Source organism: Mustelus asterias, chromosome 5, assembly GCF_964213995.1.
Source record: "Mustelus asterias chromosome 5, sMusAst1.hap1.1, whole genome shotgun sequence".
NCBI lineage: Eukaryota > Metazoa > Chordata > Chondrichthyes > Carcharhiniformes > Triakidae > Mustelus > Mustelus asterias.
In genome coordinates this window covers 25,931,755-25,949,269 of record NC_135805.1, presented here as the reverse complement: position 1 = coordinate 25,949,269, position 17,515 = coordinate 25,931,755, and the positions used below count along the sequence as shown (strand labels likewise).

Genomic DNA, 17,515 nt, shown 5'->3' with positions numbered 1-17,515 from the left:
CATTGAAATAAGGACCAATATCCCATTAGCCGTCCTGATTACCTGCTGTACCTGTGTGCTAGCTTTGTGTTTTGTGCGCAAGTACCCCCAAGTCCCTTTGTGTTGCAGCTTTCTGCAGTTTTTCTTCACTTAAATAATACTCAGTTTTTTTGTTTTCCCTGCCAAAATGAACAGCTTCATATTTTCCCATATTCTCCATTTGCCAACTTTTTGTCCACTTACTTAACCTATCAATATCTCATCGTAAACTGTTTGCATCCCTCTCGCAACTTCCCTTTCCACCTATTTTTGTGTCGTCTGGTCCTGTGACCCAGTCAGCGCCATTGTTAAGGACTCTTGTCTATTGCAGCATTCAAGGCCGTGTCTCTGGCTGAATAGGCCATTAGCTCTGGAACTCCATCTCCAAACGTCTCTGCCGCTCTCTCTAATTAAATCACTCCTTAAAAGCCTGCTCCAGCCTTTTGTCACCTGCCTAATGTTGTTGTGTGGATTGGTGTCAGTGTTTGTCTGACACTCTTGTAAAGCACCTTGTGACAATGTACCATGTTAGAGGTGCAAGTTGCCTATTGGAATAAAATGAGATAAATAGATGGGCAGCACGATGGCACAATGGTTAGCACTGTTGGCTCATAGTGCCAGGGACCCAGGTTCAATTCCAGCCTCAGTCACTGCCTGTGTGGAGTTTGCACGTTCTCCCCATGTCTGCGTGGATTTCCTCCGTGTGCTCCGGTTTCCTCTCACAGTTCAAAGATGTGCGGATTAGGTTGATTGGCCATGCTAAATTGACCCTAGTGTATGGGGGATTAGCAGGGTAAATGTGTGCTGTTATGGAAATAGGGCCTGGGTGGCTTGTGGTGGGCATGATGTGGAGATGCCGGCGTTGGACTGGGGTGAACACAGTAAGAAGTCTCACAACACCAGGTTAAAGTCCAACAGGTTTATTTGGTAGCAGTGGTATTTGCTAACCAATGGTATTTGCTACCAAATAAACCTGTTGGACTTTAACCTGGTGTTGTGAGACTTCTTACTGGCTTGTGGTGGGTACAGACATGATAGGCCGAATGGCGTCCTTCTGTACTGTAGGGATTCTATGGATTCTTTGGTACCTTTGGCTATCACTGCAAGGAATTAATGTCCCTTGGTATCCAAGTGTTTGCCAATATTGCTCAGGTTTCACTCTACATTTCAATAATTGTTTAATAACTTAAAACAACTTTCAGATTTGTATGTGTTAAGTGATCTAAACGCTTGACAGGTTTTGAAAGGAGATGATATTTACTGATTTAAAGGGTTTTGTTTCTGGTAATCTGTTCTTTTTAGGTATGACCTGAGTCTGGATGAGATGAGAGATCTTTCTTCCGAGCGAGTCAAGTTTGTTATAAAGCTACCAACGGTGCAACAACAGTTGGAAGAACAGGTATTGGCTTGAAAAATCAATCCTATGAGTGTAGTTAAACAGGATCCAATTTGAACACACGAGGCAAAATTTAATATACGAGGTGGGACTCGCGTCCACTGGCGAGAAACGGTCGGAAACCCCGCGCAGAACGTTTCTGTGAGGTCCAACACAAATTCATAACAATCGGACATTTACCTAGGCAGCGTGGGCCTCCCACTGCCCTGTTCTGAGTGTCCCTTTTTCCAGTGGTTTCATTTTAAAGGGCTTTAATTTTAATGCCTCGGTTGCATTTAGAGTGCAATATTCCTCGTTTTAAAGAGTGTGAGCAGTGTGATAGTGTCATCTCGTCCCGGTGTGATGATGCCATCACGCAACTAGACCAAGTGATTGTGTGTGGAACCTGGCTTCTTATCAGCGTCATTTTGTCCTTTTGAAACACTCGAGGAACATTTTGCTGCATTTTCAGGTTTCCCAACCCCCGTGCTACACTGAACTTCATTTTAAAACTTTTTTTAACCATGTACGAGTTGAGGAACTCTGCAAGCTTTTTTTTTAAAGAATTCTCCATTGTAAGTACGGTACATGTATTCAATTTCTGTACTGCAAGTCACTGTAAACTCTGTTTTTTAAAGTTCTTTGCTGCTGGAGGTAAACGTGCTGTGTTTGAGGAACCTGTTGTAAGCTTGGTGCTTTAAAGAGATCTCTGTTAGGATCCCTAGAGAGGGTAAGTGGGACGAGATGGGGGTACCAGGGAAGGTAGGATTGCTGGCAAGGGATCCGGAGGAAGGGTGAGGTCGACAGCAAGGGAAGGTGGCAGCCCCCCCTTTCCCAATGCCAGGTCCCTAAGTCAGGCACAGAGTGCCTGCATACCCACCTCCCCTCCCTCCCCCCAATAGGCTGTAGATAAACCCCCAGTAGGGTTTGCTGTGCGATTGTCCAGCATGATGAGTTCCCCACCAGCCATAAAATTACAGTGGTGGTGGGATCAGACCTTTATGTGGCCTTTAAGTGGCAATTTAAGGGCCTCATTTGGCCTCTGTGCAGGGAGACTACCATTTCCGCACCCTTCCACCCTTCCCCCTTTTGAGCTTGACTGGGGGGAGTTGGGAAAGCAGCAGTGTCCAGAAGGGGCATAAAATTCCATCCACGATCTTGGTTGACATTGTACAGACACTTGTGCAAACACTTGTGCAATATTTTTTAATTCCTTCGTGGGATGTGAACTTTGCTGGCTAGGCCAGCTTTTATTGCTGATCCCTAATTGCCCTCGCGAAGGTGGTGAGTGATCTGCCTTAGAATCATAGAATCCTACAGTGCAGAAGGAGGCCATTCAGCCCATCGAGTCTGCACCGACCATAATCCCACCCAGCCCCTATCCCCATACATTTACCCCAGCTAGTCCCCCTGACACTAAGGGTAATTTAGCTTGGCAAATCCACCTAACCCGCACATCTTTGGACTGTGGGAGGAAACCGGAGCGCCCAGAGGAAACCCAAACAGACACGGGGAGAACATGCAAACTCCACACAGACAGTGAACCAAGCCGGGAACCAGCCTTCTTGAACTGCTGCAGTCCATGTGGTGTAGGTACACCCACGATACTGTTAGGGAGGGAGTTCCTGGATTTTAAGCCAGCGACAGTGAAGGAACGGCGATATCTTTCCAAGTCAGGATGGTGAGTGACTTGGAAGGGAACTTGCAGATGGTGGTGTCCCCATGCAGCTGTTGCCCTGGTCCTTCAAGGTGGTAAGGGTTGCAAGTTTGAAAGGTGTTGTCAAAGTCAAAGGAGCTTTGGTGAGTTGCAACCGTGCATCTTGTATATGGTATACATCACTGGCACTCAGCATCACTAAAAAGAGAAATGATCTGGTAATATTTAATTGTATAACCAACTTTACCCAAGTTAGCTGATATCGTCACTGGTGACTAACATTGAAAAACTTTCAAACTTCAATCCATACTATGTATTTTAGGGAGGAGAGCAGCAAGTGAAAATAAGCCATGGATACTAAAATTCCTACTGGAAATGGAGAGATCTTGGGGTGCAAACATGCAGATACATGCAAGAAGCAGGCAAATCGAATTCTGAATTTTATTTAAAAACTTAATTTATTGAGAATACAAATTTAAGGAGAGGGTTACGTAAAGGATGTAACAAAGGTTTGCCATTTAGATTGCCATTGCAATTGGACAGAAATGTGGCAAATTAATTTTCTCCCTGAGCAATGGAGGTTGCAACACACAATTCAAACAATTCTAGGACAAAAGTATACGATCAATAGGATTGAAATAAGATGGAACAATTTAGGAAGGGGGCTGGAAGAATGATAAATATATCACTTCCAATGTCCTGGTGAAGCCATAATAAATCTAAAATGAACACTGGGTAATACAGTCAAAAGGTATAGAATTCAACAGTCCCAATTTTCACTTGGTATTCACCTTGAGAGAGAAGATGATGGAGTTCCTTGTCCAATCCAGGACATCAGCACATGATCTGGACTGACACTTCAGCTCAGTGGGCCATTTAAAAAAAAAAGAGCAGCATTCTCCTACTGTTTCAGCCGACACTTATCCCGCACTTAACAGTGGCAAATACAGATTAGATGGTTGTTCATTACCTTGCTGCTGATGGGACCTTGCTGTGCTTAAATTGGCCAGCATGACATTATGTGGCGGCGCTTTGAAAGTAATTAATTAGCTGTGAAGCAGCGTGGGAACGTTTTGAAATACAAAAGGCTACATTAGTGTAAAGTTTGTTCATAACGTACTGAGCAGACCACAGTTGAAGTCATCTGTAACTCTGAAGAATGCAGTTTAGGTGTTTGTGTTTTAAGGTTACTTATGCTTGCCTAGAACATTTTCCTCCATCTTAACTTTCGGCATCTTTCTGACCCAGAGTCATTGCCTTCTAGGTCTCTGCCAGTACCACTTGATAACTGGGTGCTGAGTGGGGCACACTAGTCTACATTCACCCAACGACTTGTTGATAAATGTTTATTTATTCTGTTGGACCTGTGCTATTTGATTTTTTTTTTAAACTATGAATTTGAATTCTTCTGTTGGCTGTCCTTTTAGATAGAAAAGAAAAAGCATTGTGTCAATAAAAGTTTGGCAATTGGAGAAGTACTTTCCACAGCTGACCTCACGACTGGAGTAAAGGTAAACAAGACTTGTTCAGATTGTTTTGATAAAGCAGCTTGGTTAGAATGCTGAATTGGCTACAGAGGCTAAGGAGAATAGTGTTGTTGCCTTTAATTAGATAAGTACACAAGAGAAAAAAGAGCAGAAGTTTATACTGACCTGGGATAGATAAAGAGAAGGGAAGAGACTCACATAACACATAAACCTACCGGGTCAAGTGACTTGTTTCTGTGCTGTATACTCTGTTTAAAACGCATAAAATAAAAATTGTGCACCACACATTTTCCAGTGGTATGTTGAAAATCCTATCTTAGTAAACACTTCCTAAATTCCGTATGGGACAAAGCTGAGTTGCAATTTGCAACTGGGAAATGGAACCTTAAGAGTCGAGGAAAATATATGGGTGCTCAACGATAGGATTGATGAAAGGTAGCAGGCGGGAACAGAGAGGAAACAAAGAAAAATGTCCTCCCGAAGAACCTGGGCAGCCTGAGGCATGGGTGAGGTTTGTACTATGTCTTGTCAAAGAAACAATTTCTTTCAACCCCGAGATTTAGGAAGGGGGCTATTGGGATAAAGAGCTATTTACTTTGAAGTGTAGCTGTGAAGACTCCACGAACAAGAAAGGATAGCAAGGCTTTGGGTGGCATGGTGGCACAGTGGTTAGCTCTGCTGCCTCACAGCACCATGGACTCAGGTTCGATTCTCGACTTGGGTCACTGTCTGTGCGGGGTCTGCACGTTCTCCCTGTAACTGCGTGGGTTTCCTCCGGGTGCTCGGGTTTCCTTCCACAGTCCAAAGATGTGCGGGTTAGGTGGATTGACAATGCTAAATGCCCCTTAGTGTCAGGGGGAACTAGCTGGGGTAAATACATGGGGTTAGGGGAATAGGACCTAGGTGTGATTGTGGTCGGTGCAGACTCGATGGGTCTCCTTCTGCAATGTAGGGATTCTATGATTCTTGGAGAGTGTGCAGAAGAGATCGACCAGAATGAAAACAGGGTTGGGGGGCTTTAGTTTTTAGTGGAGAGGCTGGGGTTGATCACTTTCGAGAAATTTCATAGAGTTGTTTAAAATTATAAAGGGTTTTGATAGAGTAAATAAAAACTGTTTCCACTGGAGGGGGAGGGGTAGAGTTAAGTTGATTGACGAAAGATCCAGAGACACCATGAGTCAACACTTTTTACACAGTGAGTTACTGGGACATGGAACAGACAGCCTGAGAGGAAGGTGAGAGTAGATTTAATAGTAACATACAGAAGAAAACTGAATAAATCTTTGAAGGTGAAAAATGTAGCTGGCTATGGGAAAAGATCAATGGTGGGGGACTAATTGGTTAACTCTTTCAAAGAGTTGACTCTTTGTCCTTTTGTTGTATCTTAGATTGGATATACAGCACAGAAGCCGGCCAGGCCACTTGCCCTAACCTGTCCATTCCTGCAGTTATGCTCCACTTGAGCCTTCTCCAATCTTTCCTCATCAAAATCTGTTGTCATAATTCTTTATTCCCTCCTTCGTCCTTTTCCTTATCTAGCTTCCCTTTAAGTATAGCTATACTGTTTGCTTCAACCACTCTCTGTGGTAAGACATTCTCATCATCCTCCTGGTAAAGATTCTTTTGAATTTCCTATTGAATTTCTTGGTGACTATCTTACACTGATGGTCTCTGGTTATGCTCTTCCCCACAAGAGGAAATATTCTCTCTGTATTCACTCCAACACAACCTTTCATAATTTAAAAAACCTCTATATTAGCTCAATCTCTGGTCTTTTGTTTTCAAGAGAAAAGTGATCCAGTCTGTCAATCCTTTGCTGCTATGATTGCCCTTCTATTTCTGCTATCATCCTTGTACATCCTTCCTGCACCTTTGCTAGTGCATCTATATCCCTTTTTACATAATAATAATGAGCAGAACAGCTTGGCTGTGGTTTAATCAAGGTTGGATACAGCTTTTAGCATCACATCCCCACCTTTTAATTCTGTCCCTCTACAAATAAAGCCCATGTTTGACTTGCTTTTGGTTATAGCCTTGTTGTGGTGCCACTTCTAGTGATTGGTGTATTAAAGAATCATAGAATACCTGCAATGCCCTTCAGCCTATCGAGCCTGTACTGATAACAATCCCACCCTGACCCTATCCCCCTAACCCTGCATAGTTACCCTACTAATCCGCCGAACACTAAGGAGCAATTTAGCGTGGCCAATCAACCGCACATCTTAGGACTGTGGGAGGGAACCGGAGCACCCGGAGGAAACCCACGCAGACACGGGGAGAATGTGCAAACTCCACATAGACAGTCACCCAAGCCGGGAATCGAACCTGGGTCCATGGCGCTGTGAGGCAGTAGTGCTAACCACTGTGCCACCGTGCTGCCCCGAGTATTGTACAGTAAGAGTTTTAACAACACCAGGTTAAAGTCCAACAGGTTTATTTGGTAGCAAATGCCAAACTGCCGAGTATTGTACTCAGAGGAACTTTGTTCCTGTACCCCACCTAGACTTGTACCTTTTCAAGTAATGAGTGACCTCCCTATTTTTCTGACCAAAATGCATGACTCACAATTGCCTGTCATTTGCAACTTATTTGCCCATTCTGTAAATGTATTAATTTCCTCATGAGATGGGTGCAGTCTTCCTCAGTATTGACCACATCCCACCACTTTTATGACTCCACAAAGTAAGAAATTGTGTTTTTGATTCCAAAGTCCAAATCAGTAATGTAAATTGTGAACAGCTGTGGTTGCAGTACTGAACCTTGTGGAACAGCACTTCCCACATTCTGCCACCCTTTACTCCCACTTTCTGTCCTGAAGCCAGCTAGCAATCCATTCTCGCACTCCTCTCCTGATTCCACGTTCCCTTCATTTATTCATTAGTCTCTTGGGAGATACCTTATTGAAGATACCAAATCCAATTGAATTGACAGTATTAACATTGTCCTCTCTCTGTTATCTGCTCAAAAAATTAAATGAGGTTGGTCAAGCAAGATTTTCATTTTGAAATCCATGCGGATTAGTCAATAATATGCTTCTTTATTTCTAGATATTTTTCCGTTTTCTCCTTTAGTAGAGATTTCATTATTTTTCTTACCACCAATATTAAGCTGACTGATCTACAATTCCCTGAGCATGTTCTGTCTCCATTGTTAAATGTAAGAATTTCATTAGCTATCTACCAACCCTCTGCCACTACACCTTTTTCTAATGATCTCTTAAATATATGTAATAACGCCTCTGCTATTTCTTTTAAATGCATGGATGCAATCTGTGGTAAACCACTGTCGTGCCTTCGGCACGGTTGAGCTGTATATATTGTTGCCACTACTGTTCGTATATGAGACACTCCATGACACCTTTAATTCGGCTGCACCTTTAACTGGAGGCTCCGCCCTCAGGGTATAAAGGCTGCAGCCCTCCCCCTCCGGCCTCAGTCGGGAGATCCTCATGCCCAATATTGTTCTGTTTATTGTCTGTTCCACATCGTTCCTTTTTAGCGAGTAAAAGCCTTCTGTTCCTGGCAACATCAGCCTTGTCTATTTATCAGACACGCCTCACAATCCATCCAGACTGGGCTTTTTATCCTCTTTGAATTTGATTAGTTTATTCAATACTAATTGCACGGCATGGTGGCACAGTGGTTAGCACTGCTGCCTCACAGCTCCAGGGCTCCGGTTCAATTCTAGTCTTGGGTGACTGTTAGTTTGGAGTTTGCATGTTCTCATCGTGTGTGCATGGGTTTCCTCTGGTGCTCCAGTTTCCTTCCACAGCCCATTGATGTGCAGGTTAGGTGGATTGGCCGTGCCAAATTGCTCCTTAGTGTCCCAAGATGTGTAATGTGTGATGAGAAATGTGTGGGGATGGGGCAGGGGAGTGGACCTGGGTAAGATGCTCTGTTGGAGAGTTGGTGCAGACTCGATGGGCCGAATGTCCTCTGCACAGTAGTGATTCTATGATTCGTTCCAATCGTTCCAATACATTTTGCCCATTAGCTCCACCACTGAAGGTGGGCGGAAGTAATGTTTTCAACCCTGTTTGTTAGTGTGTTAGTTATTGAGATATATAGAGAGGTTTCAACAAAACCTGGTATGCGGACAGGGTATAGCCCAAGAAAGAACTGATTCATTTTTGTCAAAGGTGTGGATCCGAATCCTGATTTTTTTTTTTCTTTTTGAAGGATCAGTTAACATTTGGAGATTGGGCAAATGGACTTTATTTTAGATTGTCTCAGCTGTGGTGGATTTTGTCACAACTGTCAAAATTTGAGCAGAATTTTCAGAGCAGGTTGTAGGATGTGGATTGGCTTGACTACCTCCTTAGTGAGGTGTAAGCTCTTGATGAAAGGATTTCCTTTTTTCAGCTTTGTAGTTACAAAGAATTAACCAGGCAGGAAAAATCTCGAGGAAGAGCTGCATAAATGTTAAGTTAACACAGTTTGACAGAGGTGTGCTCACAATTGACTCTTCATTTATTTTTAGTGCACCTATCTCATTGCTGATCTCGCCTTCAATGTCATATCTACCTCTTATTTTCCCGATAAATAATATTTATGAGAGGAGGACACTTGATAAATGTAAGTTTAAGCTAAACAGATGGGCAAATGGAAATAATGTGATGGGAATATCATGGGTCAAATCTAAAAATAATGTGTGAAGAGGGCACTCAATAGAGCGTATACCTTTGCCACACTGTGTTAACTCAGTGTTATTCCAATTGTGCAGCCCTTGAGGCTCTGTAACTTCAGAGCTGAAAATAGAAATATATCTTTATGAAGAGCTTCCATTTCACCAAGGAGTCTTCAGTTGAAGAACCCACTTTGAAAACTCTGCTCACATTTTAACAGCTGTGACAAGTTCCACCACAGCAGCTGAGACAATCCCCTCCATTCTGAATAAAACAACCCACAACATTTAAAACCCTATTCATCAATGTTAACCGATCCTTTAAACATTCCAAGATCCTGATTTTCACCTTCCCCAAAAATGAATCAATTCTTCCTTGGAGTACAACCTACCTGTGTGCCATTGAAATGCACCCATTAATTTTTGAGATACATTGTTTGCAGACAGAGACTAACAAACAGGAGTGAAAATATGGCTTCAGCCTACTTTCAATTTAAAGTTTAATTATTAGTGTCACAAGTAGACTTACATTAACACTGCAATGGAGTTACTATGAAAATTCCCTATTCGTCACACTCTGGTGCCCGTTCGGGTACACTGAGGGAGAGTTTAGCATGGTCAATGCACCTAACTAGCACGTCTTTCGGACTGCGGGAGGAACCCGGAGGAAACCCACGCAGATACCGGGAGAACATGCAGACTCCACACAGACAGTGGCCCAAGCCGGGAATCGAACCCGGATCCCCGGCGCTATGAGGCAGCAGTGCTAACCACTGTGCCACCCAGAGGTAGAAGTAATTACCACTTCAAATTGGTGGATGCAAGAGATGGATGAATATTTTGTGGATACAAAGGTGGAATACCAATTGGCAAGCAGTGAGTTCCAAATATTTGATATGCAGACGACATTGTCCTGCTCGCTAACATGGTGGAGGAGCTGCGAGAGCTGGTCGATCATCTTGATCGCGTTCACTGGAAACACCATCTCCTGATCAATGTTGACAAGACGAAGGTGATGGGGATGGATGGAGCGACCTGCAAGATTTTGATGAATGCTGTTCAGCTTGAGCAGGACCTTCCGCTACCTTGGGTTACCCATCACGGAATATCCAGAGCCTACCAAAGAAATTCAGGCTAGACTTAACAAGGATCATGGCGTTGTGAACTCGCTTAAAGGAGTATGGAGGAACAGCATCTCAAGTACAACAAAAAAATTGTCTTCTGAAAGCTCTTGTGTGGCTGGTGACATTGTGTGGCTGAGCGAGCTGGACCATTAGGAAGAGTAATAAGAGCATTTGTAGTTAAGGGATTCTGACAGATATTACACGTGTCACAGACAGCCGAGCGGACAAACGAGTGGGTGCTCGGGAAAGCTGGTTTTAAGAGGAGCTTGTTTGAGGCAGCAATATCAAGGAAGCTTTCACATTTTGGGCATGTGATGTGGGGGGGGGGGGGGGGTGGGGGGAGGTGCGGCGGTGGTGAGATGTCGTCTGCCAGCAACTAGCCACCACTTCCTCCCTTTGCAGTCTTGAGATTCACTTATGGCATAGAATCATAGAGATTTACAGCATGGAAACAGGCCCTTCAGCCCAAATTGTCCATGCCGCCCCTTTTTTTAACCCCTAAGCTAGTCCCAATTACCTGCGTTTGGCCCATATCCCTCTATATCCATCTTACCCATGTAACTGTCTGAACACTTTTTAAAAGACAAAGTTGTACCCGCCTTTACTACTTCCTCTGGCAGCTTGTTCCAGATACTCACCACCCTCTGTGTGAAAACATTGGTCCTCTGGACCCTTTGGTATCTCTCTCCTCTCACCTTAAACCTGTGCTCTCTAGTTTTAGACTCCCCTACCTTTGGGAAAAGATATTGATTATCTACCTCATCTATGCCCCTCGTTATTTTATAGACCTCTATAAGATCACCCCTAAGCCTCCTATGTGCCAGAGAAAAAAGTCCCAGCCTATCCAGCCTCTCCTTATAACTCAAACCATCAAGTCCCGGTAGCATCCTAGTAAATCTTTTCTGCACTCTTTCTAGTTTAATAATATCCTTTCTATAATAGGGTGACCAGAACTGTACACAGTATTCCAAGTGTGGCCCTACCAATGTCTTGCACAATTTCAACAAAACGTCCCAACTCCTGTATTCAATGTTCTGACCAATGAAACCAAGTATGCCGAATGCCTTCTTCACCACTCTGTCCACCTGTGACTCCATTTTCAAGGAGCTATGAACTTGTATCCCCAGATCTCTTTGTTCTGTAACTCTCCCCAATGTCCTACCATTAACTAAGTCCTGCCCTGGTTCGATCGACCAAAATGCATCACCTCGCGTTTTTCTAAATTAACCTCCATCTGCCATTCGTCAGCCCACTGGCCCAATTGATCAGGATCCCGTTGCAATCCTAGATAACTTTCTTCACTGTCCACTATGCCACCAATTTTGGTGTCATCTGCAAATTTATGCCTCCTAACTATGCCTCCTAAATTCTCATTCAAATCATTAATATAAATGACAAATAACTGGACTCAGCACCGATCCCTGAGGCACACCGCTGGTCACAGGTCTCTAGTTTGAAAAACAACCCTCTACAACCACCCTCTGGCTTCTGTCATCAAGCCAATTTTGTATCCATTTGGCTACCTCATAAGGTGAGATTTAACCTTATGCAACAACCTACCATGTGGCACCTTGTCAAAGACCTTGCTAAAGTCCATGTAATTGTGAAAACTCATGTGAATACTGGGATTGTTCTGACTTTGATCTCTGAATTCACACTTACTATTCCTCTCCCAGAATGGAATGCAGACCCCCAAGATTTGGTAATGATTGTGGTTTGGCTGACTTTCAAAGGCAAACTGTGTAATCCTTAGTTCTGAAAACAGGTTGATCTGTATAATTATGGGTCACCTTCAGAGATCATGCATAATTTTCCTTTTTTAAAAAAAACCCAAACATTTGCCACCTACCCAAGGAGAGTATCCAACTGGAGACACATTGCCAAGAAGACCTAGTCCTCAGCCCCACTGCTAACTGATCAGTGTCTGCAGTAGGCCCCTGATTCAGCCTCTGATCTATGCTGGGCTACTTTATCTCAGTAGGGATGGTAGTAAGAACTCTGCAATTGGCCCTGAAGCCGTTGAGTTAGGAAGGGGAATTTCCCAGATGTCCTGCTCTCTGAGGATCTCTTTTTCTGTGTGTTGGCATCTAGTACAGACAGATTGAAGTATTTGTATATCTTGCCGATACTTGGTACAAAAACGTTCTTATGTGAGGAATAAAAGAATGACCAGGGTGAGGTTAGGGCCAGTCAAGGACAGTGGTGGGAACTTGTGTATGGAGTCAGTAGAGATAGGCGAGGTGATGAATGAATACTTTTCTTCAGTGTTCACCAAGGAGAGGGGCCATGTTTTTAAGGAAGAGAAGGTGTTACAGGCTAATAGGCTGGAGGAAATAGATGTTCGGAGGGAGGATGTCCTGGCAGTTTTGAATAAACTGAAGGTCAATAAGTCCCCTGGGCCTGATGAAATGTATCCTAGGATTCTTTGGGAGGCAAGGGATGAGATTGCAGAGCCTTTGGCTTTGATCTTTGGGTCCTCGCTATCCACGGGGATGGTGCCAGAGGACTGGAGAATGGCGAATGTTGTTCCTCTGTTTAAGAAAGGGAATAGAAATGACCCTGGTAATTATAGACCGGTTAGTCTTACTTCGGTGGTTGGTAAATTGATGGAAAAGGTCCTTAGGGATGGGATTTACGACCATTTAGAAAGATGCGGATTAATCCGGGATAGTCAGCATGGATTCGTGAAGGGCAAGTCGTGCCTCACAAATTTGATAGAATTTTTTGAGGAGGTAACTAAGTGTGTTGATGAAGGTAGGGCAGTTGATGTCATATACATGGATTTTAGTAAGGCGTTTGATAAGGTCCCCCATGGTCGGCTTATGATGAAAGTGAGGAGGTGTGGGATAGAGGGAAAGTTGGCCGATTGGATAGGTAACTGGCTGTCTGATCGAAGACAGAGGGTGGTGGTGGATGGAAAATTTTCGGATTGGAGGCAGGTTGCTAGTGGAGTGCCGCAGGGATCAGTGCTTGGTCCTCTGCTCTTTGTGATTTTTATTAATGACTTAGAGGAGGGGGCTGAAGGGTGGATCAGTAAATTTTCTGATGACACCAAGATTGGTGGAGTAGTGGATGAGGTGGAGGGCTGTTGTAGGCTGCAAAGAGACATAGATAGGATGCAAAGCTGGGCTGAAAAATGGCAAATGGAGTTTAACCCTGATAAATGTGAGGTGATTCATTTTGGTAGGACTAATTTAAATGTGGATTACAGGGTCAAAGATAGGGTTCTGAAGACTGTGGAGGAACAGAGAGATCTTGGGGTTCATATCCACAGATCTCTAAAGGTTGCCACTCAAGTGGATAGAGCTGTGAAGAAGGCCTATAGTGTGTTAGCTTTTATTAACAGGGGGTTGGAGTTTAAGAGCCGTGGGGTTATGCTGCAACTGTACAGGACCTTGGTGAGACCACATTTGGAGTATTGTGTGCAGTTCTGGTCACCTCACTATAAGAAGGATGTGGAAGCGCTGGAAAGAGTGCAGAGGAGATTTACCAGGATGCTGCCTGGTTTGGAGGGTAGGTCTTATGAGGAAAGGTTGCGGGAGCTAGGGCTGTTCTCTCTGGAGCGGAGGAGGCTGAGGGGAGACTTAATAGAGGTTTATAAAATGATGAAGGGGATAGATAGAGTGAACGTTCAAAGACTATTTCCTCGGGTGGATGGAGCTATTACAAGGGGGCATAACTATAGGGTTCGTGGTGGGAGATACAGGAAGGAAATCAGAGGTAGGTTCTTTACGCAGAGAGTGGTTGGGGTGTGGAATGGACTGCCTGCAGTGATAGTGGAGTCAGACACTTTAGGAACATTTAAGCGGTTATTGGATAGGCACATGGAGCACACCAGGATGATAGGGAGTGGGATAGCTTGATCTTGGTTTCAGATAAAGCTCAGCACAACATCGTGGGCCGAAAGGCCTGTTCTATGCTGTACTGTTCTATGTTCTATGTTCTAAAAAGTTTGCAGGTGGTTACTGGAGAACATGCCGTATCTGTAGACGCATAGTCCAGCAGGGCAGTCAGTGCTTCTATGTGGTGGGGAAGAGGGGGGCGGGGGGAGGAAAGAATTTGGGGTGGGTCTGGGGAAATTGGTGAGGAAATGAAATGCTATACCAGAAAACCACTCCTGATCCCCAAGTTGCCAGTTTTTATTTTCCATACTGCTTCTTCAAAGATATACAGACTTTAATTCTGTGAGCCCGTGGTTTTGATTGTTAAAATCTTATCCACAATTGCTCTGCAATAGGTGGCACGATGGTTGGCACTGCTGCCTCACAGCGTCAGGGACCTGAGTTCGATTCCCGGCTTGAGTTACTGTCTGTGCGGTGTCTGCAGTTCTCCCCGTGTCTCCGTGGGTTTCCTCCCACAGTCCAAAACACCTGCTGGTTAGGTGCATTGGCCAGTGGGAAGCTTTTTCCCAGGTCGGAGGTGACAATCACGAGGGGTCACGGGCTCAAAGTGAGAGGGGCGAAGTATAACTCAGATATCAGAGGGACGTTTTTTACACAGAGGGTGGTGGGGGCCTGGGAATGCGCTGCCAAGTAGGGTGGTGGAGGCAGGCACGCTGACATCGTTTAAGACTTACCTGGATAGTCACATGAGCAGCCTGAGAATGGAGGGATACAAACGATTGGTCTAGTTGGACCAAGGAGCGGCACAGGCTTGGAGGGCCGAAGGGCCTGTTTCCTGTGCTGTACTGTTCTTTGTTCTTTGTTCTTTGAATGTACTTTGTGAAGTACAGTACAGCAATTTAGTTAATCATGATATAAACACAGCACAGGAACAGGAGTAGCCAGTTTAGCCCCTTGAGCCTATTCCATAATTTGCCATTCAATGAGATTATGGCTGACTTTTTGACCTAACTCCATTTCCTCTCGTTCTTCTAGAATCATAGAATCTACGGCACGGAGACAAGCCCTTCGACCCAAATTGGTCCATGCTGACCAAAATGCCCATCTAAGCTAACCCCATTTGCCTGCTATTGGCCCATATCCCTCTAAACCTTTCCTATCCATGTATCCCCAACGGAATCATAGAATAACAAAGAAATCTGTAAATTCCACAGTTAAATTTACAGATCTGGCAGCTATTTCCATTCGTAGAAGCGAGGTTTGACTTTTTCTAACCTTTGCATGCAGAAGTATTTCCCAACTTCACTCCTGAAGCGTCTGACTCCAATTTTTAGATTCTGCCCCTCGTACTCTCCAAACAGTGCTGGCATTAAAATCGAAAGTAATGCTTATAATAACATGCATTAATGCTAAAAATAAATATTTACCATTTGTGTGGGAGGAGAAAATGGATGGAGTAAGGCTAGGTTCAGTGATGGATATTGAATACCTGTTTCTCACCATCCGCCACAGCAGCAGATTACAGATCTCACTTCCAGCTGCCTGATACTTTTCTGAGTTAGATTGGTTTTCATGTCTTCTTTTGTACTTATAGACATTAAAGGGTGAAATTTCTGTTTATGAGGCAGAACTTGATGAGAAATTTGGCATGTCAGCTATGACTCTCACCAACATTACAGATGCACCATAGAAAGCATTCTTTCTGGTTGTATCACAGCTTGGTATGGCTCCTGCTCTGCCAAAGACCACAAGGAACTACAAAAGGTCGTGAATGTAGCCCAATCCATCACGCAAACCAGCCTCCTATCCATTGACTCTGTCTACACTTCCCGCTGCCTCGGAACAGCAGCCAGCATAATCAACGAGCCCACACATTACGGACATACTCTTTTCCATATTCTTCCGTCGGAAAAAGATACAAAAATCTGAGGTCGTGCACCAACTGACTCAAAAACAACTTCTTTCCTGTCAGATTTTGAATGGGCCTATCTCGCACTAAGTTGATATTTCTCTCCACCCTAACTATGACTGTAACACTACACTCTGCACTCTTTTCTTTCCTTCTCTATGAACCGTATGTTTTGTCTGTATAGCGTGCAAGAAACAATACTTTTCACTGTATGCTAATACGTATTGACAATAAATCAAATCAAAACCCCTTCATGGAGCTAGCTACCTCTTCCCTAGCTGATTAATACAGGAATGGAATGAATGAAAGTTATATAGATAGAGAGCTGATCAATCTAAGTGAGGAAGGTGGACGTCAGGAGGAGAAAATAGCCAGTTAAACTAAATGAACATAAATGCAAATCCAAACGTTTTTGCTCTATCACCCTCTTTCTCTCCCTCCCATAACATTGATTTCAATTGTGTGAATTTGCTATTCTACAACTACTGAGACCAGTGAAAACTAGTCACCAATCTCGCATGCATTACCAAATTAATTAGAAAACCTTTAGCATGGAAAAGTTGTTTAATTGTGTTGATTCTACTTCTCTTCCTATTCTTAACCTGCAGATGGGCGTTGTCTGCTGGCTGTTTGGTGGGGCAATCATCAACCTTGGAAGCCAGGAACACATTGAAAAATGGTTTAAACCCCTCAAGGTATGTGTCACAGTGTTTACCCAAACAAGCTATGCTACTGTATATTAATTTTACACAACTAATTTTCAAATCAGAATGATTTAATTCAGTATTTATAATTTTTGCATGAAACCATGTGTTTGTGAAATGAATAGTTCTATGATTCCTACCCCTTTTCTGATCTAGGTTATTCCACTTGTGGATCTAGAGTGCTGTTTAACAAAGACCCATTTTTCTCACAATAATATGATTTAGTGTGGGGGCCACAATGGTTAGCACTGCTGCCTCACAGCGCCAGGGACACGTGTTCAATTCCCGGCTTGTCTGTGCACATTCTCCCCGTGTCTGTGTGGGTTTCCTGTGGGTGCTCTGGTTTCCTCCCACAGTCCGAAAGATGTGCTGGTTAGGTGCATTGGCCATTCTAAAATTCTCCCTCTGTGTACCCGAGCAGGCGCCGGAGTGTGGCGACTAGGGGATTTTCACAGGAACTTCATTGCAGTGTGAATGTAAGCCTACTTGTGACACTAATAAATAAACCTTAAAACTTTAAGATTGAAAAAAAAACTTTTTGGATGGCAAGGTGGCGCAGTGATTAGCACTGCTGCCTCACAGCTCCAGGGATCTGGGTTCGATCCCCGGCTTGGGTCACTGTCTGTGTTGAGTTTGCACGTTCTCTTTGTGTCTGCATGGGTTTCCTCCGGGTGCTCCGGTTTCCTCCCACAGTCCAAAGATGTGCAGGTCAGGTGCTTTGGCCATGCTAAGTTGCCCCTTAGTGTCTTGGGATGTGTAGGTTAGAGGGATTAGCG

At 43.9% G+C, this 17,515-nt stretch overlaps 1 protein-coding gene across 2 annotated transcripts in view; it reads left to right on the top strand.

The window, feature by feature from the left end:
• Positions 1 to 17,515, top strand: part of acoxl (acyl-CoA oxidase-like) — a 427,580-nt gene that overhangs the window by 4,399 nt on the left and 405,666 nt on the right. For both annotated transcript variants that reach the window (XM_078212293.1, XM_078212294.1), the window contains exons 2-4: positions 1,321 to 1,417; positions 4,478 to 4,561; positions 16,644 to 16,730. In XM_078212293.1, the coding sequence (XP_078068419.1) occupies positions 1,321 to 1,417; positions 4,478 to 4,561; positions 16,644 to 16,730 (268 nt within the window). The remainder of the gene's footprint in view (positions 1 to 1,320; positions 1,418 to 4,477; positions 4,562 to 16,643; positions 16,731 to 17,515) is intronic.